The following is a 7,248-nucleotide window of genomic DNA, read 5'->3' as shown; positions in this document are numbered from 1 at the left end:
TCCAGTAGAAAAGCAGGATAAAGTTATTTACCATGCATGAATGTATGCTTCAGTGTAAGCTCTTTACATTAGCAAATTTGAGTATGTTGGCTATATTTGAATGTCAATGTTCTGTTCGTTACAAGCCCCGTGACTGCCAGAATGATTTAGTCTGACAAATTGTGAAAGGAGGGAGAATTAAAAGTTATCATGGCTGACGGATTGATTTCAACTTCAGCATTACACACAGAGACTTTGTCCGACAGTGTATGCATGTGTCTGCATGTCTCACTTTATTCTTTATCTTGGATTCAACCACGAACTGTGAGTCTGACCTGCAAGCAAATAAAACATGTGGTATTTCCATGAGGAGGCCCTACCTACCCTCCATGCAATAGCTCTTTAGGGGCAGGACGGAAACCAGGGAGCTTGACTTGACTGGCTAAACTCCACCCACATGCAAATGTGGTGTCGCAGAAGGTTCAACTACGGTTTCTAAACTCCACACACAAGCCCCGGAGAGAGCAGAGGCACCACAGAGCCACGATCCTGTCTTTCTGTTTTTTCTGCCACTGACTTGATCAAACACATGGTGGTTTGCAGTCTGTAAGTATAGCTTGAACTGAGAACTAACTACTACCTTTACATGTGTATTTTGGGACTGCTCATGTTTGGACTTATGGATGTTTAATTTAGAGCAGTTTTATTTATTTACTTAATCTGATTTCTGCTCAAAGATTGCTCTGAATTTGCTGCAGACCTCAGGCAAAACAAGAGACTTTCAGCGTGACATCTGCAGTTGGAAAATGAATTGTACAAGGTAAGCTACTTTCATCAAACTCCTTTTACTGCAATTATACTCTGCTGGAAGTCACGTAACCTGCCATTACACGTCAAAGCAGAATTATGCAAGAACAGAAATTTGTGCAACCAGTGATCTCATTTTAACCCGGTCATGTCCTCCTTCCCAGAGTTCTCCATGCCTTTGGTAGTCACCCACAGCCAGCTGCGATGCCAGTCGACCTTGCCATGTGTCTGAGCCTCAGCCGGCGTCAACCTCTTTATCAACTGCTGTCCATGTCCCCCCTGAAACCCACGCAGCATCACTGTCAGCCAGCTGATTGTCCGCCGAGGACCAGCCTTCGCTACTCACACTCCTTCTCTTCTCCCCACCCTTCGTCCTCTTCGCTGCCCTCCTCCACTGTGCCCCCAGGGCCTCGGAGCTGTTTCCGTAGGGATAGCGCAGGTTTGAACAAGAAGCGTGTGGTGTTCGCAGATGCCAAGGGACTGGCTCTCACTGCTGTGCGTCTCTTTATCCCTGAGCCCTCGTCTCCTGCTTCTACTCTGGTGATGAAACCCACCCCAACCGAACTGCAGGGCCAACAGTCAAGCTCAAACAAACCGCAGCGCTACAAGCTGAAGCTGGGTTTCCCTCAGCCAACGCTTGACTTTAAAGGCTTCCTTGCACGTCTGCGAGAGACGCGCATACAGCTGGAAAGCTGCAACATTTCAGAGAACTCCTTGATTGGGAAAGTGTGTGTCTCTCATGTCAGCGCTGAAAAGGCTGTGCACATTAGGGTGACCTTTGACTCTTGGCGGAGCCATCATGATATTCCCTGCACATTCCTGCAGCAGCAACGCTGTAGGGGTTCTGATCTGGATGTTTTTGCCTTCGACTTAAGCTTACCAAAGAACATAGATCCAAAGGAGCGAGTTGAGTTTTGTGTGTACTTCAGGCCTGGACCTGGCACAACGCCGCACTGGGACGACAACAGGGGACAGAATTACAGGGTGTGCATGGAAAAAGATGGAGCAAATGCTAACCAAAGCGATGCTCATCGTTGTTATCCCACACTTTTACACCATCAGCCACCATCGTGGCCATCACATGTGTCTCTCAGTACGCAGAACTCTGCTGCTCTTCAGTATGTTCAGAGGAGTTTATCAAGCAGAGTCAGAGCAGAGTGGAACACTCTGTGTTCAACTAAGTAAGAGAATTTAGCCCGTAACGCCAGAGTATGTAAATAATATGACCTTATTGATTATTTAATATTTAAGAGAGTTGGTGCTTTCAGGGATGTATGAACTCTGAAATCTCCAGCTCAGCCACCTGAGCTCACCTGCCCTGCTGGAATGTGAATAAATTATTCTGCATTGATATTCAGATTAAGTCCTTTTTTTCCCCTTTTCTTTTCTTCCTTCTGTAGAAGTTAAATCATGTATCACATGCACATTTACAAATGCAGTTTACGGCACCATAATGTGTATTTGTGCATGGTAGCATGACACATAATCCCAGATTAAGATGCAGGGGCCCTGGAGGGAAAGTGAAAACATGAGACCTGTGTTTGTCTCAGAGAAAACACACAATCTCTTTGTGTGTCAGTACACAAAGGGATTCTTTGGTTCCAAGAACCTTTTGAACTAAGAACTACAAACCCAATTTTACAGGTGTTGTGAATGAGCAAATTATCATCTTGTGCTTATGATGTTTCACACAGACATTACTCGTCTTGGCTAGGGTTCAGATTTCTGGTGTGTCTTTTCATGTAGTACGTCATGCATACCAGACAGAGGAAGTCAACCAGGTAAAAGATCCTCTGGGCAAACTGACACACGTGTATTGGCCGGGAGGAAACTGTTCCAGAAACGCCCGTGAAAACTGGAACAACACGCTGGGAACTGTTACATCTTGTACTGTATGGTATGTGATTGGTGTGGCAAATGGCAAGTAAACATGGCAACTTCAGGGCCAGCATGCACTTTGAAGAATGCGTGGGCCTGTGTTTACATGCAGTCATCACGGGATGCCATGGCAGCCACAGTGAGAGAGTCTCCACCTGTTCTTTGGTTGTTCCATTCCTTCTTAGTCACCTGACTGTTAGACACATTTCTTCACTTTCAGGCTGGTGTCCTCCCAGGACCACTGCTTTTGTGCTGAGTGACGTCATCTGGAATGCTACGTGTGAGCGGTTTGCACATGTAGCAGGTTTACACACCTTGTACCCAAAGGTACTTATTTATTCATGTGACTCCACAGTGTTGGGAGGGTGTCAGGTTTTAGATCTCTCCACTCTTAAGAGCCAATGAGTAACAAACAGAAACAGAACCACAGAAGTATAGTGAACTGATTTATATGTATTTGTTCAGCTGAGAGTATTATTTAGTTTCCAACATCTTGCAACTTAAGATCAATTGTGTAATATTTCAAACAGTTTGGTCCAAACAAGTATGAAATACAGGAGGAGCGTGAACTACTGCTTATCCAAAAGGGGTAAAATACAAAGTTGCATCTTAAAGAAATGTGATTCAGCTTTATTTATTTGGGACATGAACGTTACATACATACATCACAACAAGACAATTCAGTCACACAAAGCAGTCGTCACACAAATTAAAACAGGGGCAAATATTATAAAGACTAGCAGTAATAGGAGCATCTTGATGGCACATACCACATGTACATGTGCAGAGGTGCACAGAGTGATGTCACACAGGCTCTCAAATATGACCTATGGCTGAGAATCTCTACACAGCACTTTCTGCTTGCCTCTCTTACACAGAGACTCTCATTGTCTGACTTGTTCACAATGAAAAATAACAAAAAAATAAAAATAAAGATTACACTACTTCTCAAACTCTTTCAAGGGTAATATGTTTCATTCATTTTCATGTAAATAATCATGGCTCGGCATAAAACCATATTTCTTAACAAAGAGTTGTATAAAATGCCAGTATGACTGATGGGGGCTCCCTCACATGAGGCCTCATTGTCAAAGCTACCACCACACACTCCTTCTGCTACAATGGTGAGCACAGACCTCACATTAGCCGCTAACTGGCTAATAAACACAGAACCAAGCACAATGCCACAAAAAGTACATAAATATCATTCTAGCCCAGTAGCTGTTATACCTAAATAATATCACCACTTTACCTGCAAAATACATTAGCTGACGAACAAGAGACTGCGCATACACTGACACCTGCTGGTGATTTACAGGTGCTACTGCCAATGACACTGGCATAAACACATGGGAAACATAACATAGAATGCTCTTAACATAGGTTACATCTAATAAAGGCAAAAATGCCCCTTTTCTTAGTCAACAGAACATTAAAATTTCTCAGATGAATGCCTCTCTCTCTTTTTTTTTTAAACTCCAGTAGTTTCAAGTACACTCACAGTCATTTGGCAGACGCTTTTATCCAAAGCAACATATATATGAATTCACACACCGATGTGGGCCGTTTTGGGGATCAGTATCTTGCCCAAAGATACTTCGGTGTGTGGACTGCCAAGGCCAAGGATCAAACCACTGACCTCCAGATTGGCAGATGACCGCTCAACCCTCTGAGCCACTGCCGCCCTGTGGACTGTGAAGTGCACAGTAGTAAAGTGCATTGTACCACAAACCAATCTTTCCCATTTCATAGTGGTACTCTGAGTGTGACTGCTATCTTGTGCAAATTGAATGGCACATGATAGTCAGATCTGAGTGTCAGATGGTAAAACAGTGAGACAATATTAGGTCCTCATTCATAGGCCTCATTCGTTCATAAAACAGAAGTGAAAAATGCTGTTTCTCATTAAAATACATAAATAACAAGCACTGCAGATTTCATCCTGTAGACTAGAAAAGAAAAAAAAGGACCAGTGTGCCCTCTGTGGTTGGTTGAGTTAGCATCATACCCTGAATTAACTGGTCATCTGTAAACAGCATGTGAGGTCAAATGAGAGATACAGATCTAAATGTGTTTATTATGAGGAGAATTTATATAGGTCACCATAATCACAGTGTATTCAATTTGTTGTTTTTAAGTATTTTAGTGTAATCATATCAGGTGCGATGACAGCAAGATGTAGTCCAGCCAGTTCCTTCAATTGGTGGACTGAAAAGAATTTGAATAGAATAATAGAATAGGATTGTTAAAGAATATATATATGTGTGTGTGTGTGTGTGTGTGTGTGTGTGTGTGTGTGTGTGTGTGTGTGTGTGTGTGTGTGTGTGTGTGTGTGTGTGTGTGTGTGTGTATTATTGGGGGGGGGGTATATAAGGTCCTTGTTAAAATTTCTGTTAAGCCATGAAACCACAACAAATTGTTCTGTCACTTGTGAAAACTAAAAGAAATGGTTATTTCCCAAATTGATATAGCTGTGAGGTCATTACAAACAGCGGTCGCTGGGCAGGTGCTTGTGCTCGGGGATATAAGGTGCTCTGGCAAAACACTCAGCAGCTTCCCTGTCACATTCACAGATGAACATCTGATATTTGTTGTTTTCGCCTGAGGAAGATAAAGTAGAGAGCACACTGTGATACCAAAAACAACCAGCACTAAATGAAAGAAAGTTTCAATTTGAATGTAACAGCAACAGTTTTTCTCATCATGTGTTATTTATATCATCTTGAATGCAAGGTCAGTAAATTTGTTGATGGAAAAACAATTATATTACTGCTGAGTTTATGATCAAATTACGTTTAGAAGATCAAAAGCCTCCCTAAGATCAGGGTGTTTCAGTGTACTCACTGCCACAGGTGATCTTCTTGTTTTGCTTGTTACAGCTGTAGTGATACAATGTAGTGTAAGGATTGTCCAGGATGGGCCAGAAATTAAGGTGTAGCATAGCACCATCATAACACTGGTCATGCACTTGGCAGCACCTACACGTTAAAAAGCCAAACAAAACAAATTTTGAAACTGGCCAAGATTTTATTTTTACGTCGTTGGAATATGAAGCAGAGTGACTTAATCTGACCTGTCCAGATCATCCACAGGATTGCCGGAGCCTCCAAATCCGCAGTAGCAGCCATAGTCGGCATAGTCAAAAATGGGCCAGCTATCAGGCATCACACACAGAATCATGTTTCGAAATTGGTTTAGTGCGTTGCAGCGCTCTTCAAAGGACTGGGCTGAAGCACAACAAGGAGACACAATCAGAATTGTATTCATACTCTATTCGATGAGGCATCTGTTCAATACAGCTTTAGTCAAGTTGCACTCACCAACAGAGAGGCTTGCAGCCAAGAGAAGCAGAGTCTGGAGGCTATTCATCCTGTAGGTCAGAGGGCCAGTCACACAGCAGCTCTCACTCTAATATCAGGTCCTTCGAGCATGCGACCTTGACCCAGCTCTTTATACTTAACACTTTCACACACCATGATACACTGGCACTCTCTGCTAACACTTCCAAAACGAAGGATGAAAAAAAACATCAAAGGTCTCCAAACTCTCTTATTTCTTATAGGCCTATTTCAGGCTACCCCAGAACGTCTTCCCATGACTTTAACCTCACTGTGGGTATTATCTGTGTCAGGCACAGCCTGAAGCCACCCCAGAAAGCACCACCCTGTTGTGGTGCTGCAGGGATTAAGAAAACACTTACATGGTTTTTTATAAGGTGAATGAGTAACGTAAGATAGAACCTGATTAGCTGCAATAAAATAAAGTTGAAAGCCGCTGAGCAGCCGCTGAGCAGACTTATGTGCTCTCTGTTCCTGCACTGAAAAAAATAACTTGTAGGATTCGCTTGATAAAATCCTTGTAAGAATCCGAAGTAAATTTTACTGCTTTAATATCAAGTACAACTCACTTGCCAGTATCCAGTAAAATGTACTTACCACTAAAGTTAACATTCATGACGATATTAAGTGACTGATACTTACTGTTAAGTTACACTTCATATTTATTTCAATTAAGTAAATTTGTTTTTTCAGATAGGAATGTTGCTTTCATCAAAATATGAAGTAAATCTTACAATTTACTGTTACGAAGTAATTAAGTAGATTTTTCCTTTTTGTCATTTTAAATTACTTAGTTGTATTAAGTCAGTTTACTCACTATAATTATCCACCCATCCATTTTCTATGCCGCTTATCCCTTTCGGGGTTGCAGGGGGGCCGGCTGTCAACGGGCGAGAGGCAGGGTACACCCTGGACCGGTCGCCAGCCGATCGCAGGGCACATACACACAACCATTCACACTCACACCTAGGGGCACGGGAAGAACATGCAAACTTAACACAGAGAGGCCCAACCCGGGAATTGAACCTGTGACCTTCTTGCTGTGAGGCACGCGCACTACCTGCTGCGCCACTGTGCAGCCCTCACTATAATTATAATTACTATAATTACTATAGAACTATAATTCCATAAATATTGCTAATTTTCTTTTGATAAATGTCACCAAATTAATGCGATTCTTTTCTAAATGCATTTACCATACTTTTATGACAAATCACACAAAATACAATATATTTAAACTATTTAT

At 42.3% G+C, this 7,248-nt stretch overlaps 2 protein-coding genes across 2 annotated transcripts; one reads left to right on the top strand and one right to left on the bottom strand.

The window, feature by feature from the left end:
* The first annotated feature begins 511 nt into the window (after positions 1-511).
* Positions 512-2,073, top strand: ppp1r3c2a (protein phosphatase 1 regulatory subunit 3C2, duplicate a). Its single transcript, XM_070989366.1, has 2 exons — positions 512-799; positions 951-2,073. The coding sequence occupies exons 1-2, from the start codon at positions 786-788 to the stop codon at positions 1,969-1,971; spliced, it is 1,035 nt and encodes a 344-aa protein (XP_070845467.1). The 5' UTR covers positions 512-785; the 3' UTR covers positions 1,972-2,073.
* Positions 2,074-5,146: 3,073 nt separating this feature from the next.
* On the bottom strand, positions 5,147-6,033 carry LOC139348793 (phospholipase A2-like). Its single transcript, XM_070989137.1, has 4 exons — positions 5,985-6,033; positions 5,738-5,891; positions 5,509-5,642; positions 5,147-5,265 (listed from the first exon to the last, which is right to left on the bottom strand). Exons 1-4 carry the CDS (start codon positions 6,031-6,033, stop codon positions 5,147-5,149), a joined length of 456 nt encoding a protein of 151 aa, XP_070845238.1.
* Positions 6,034-7,248: the final 1,215 nt, after the last annotated feature.

This window comes from Chaetodon trifascialis, chromosome 20 (genome assembly GCF_039877785.1).
Source record: "Chaetodon trifascialis isolate fChaTrf1 chromosome 20, fChaTrf1.hap1, whole genome shotgun sequence".
NCBI classification, from domain to species: domain Eukaryota; kingdom Metazoa; phylum Chordata; class Actinopteri; order Chaetodontiformes; family Chaetodontidae; genus Chaetodon; species Chaetodon trifascialis.
The sequence above is the reverse complement of the archived record's forward strand: the minus strand, read 5'-3'. Positions and strand labels throughout refer to the sequence as shown.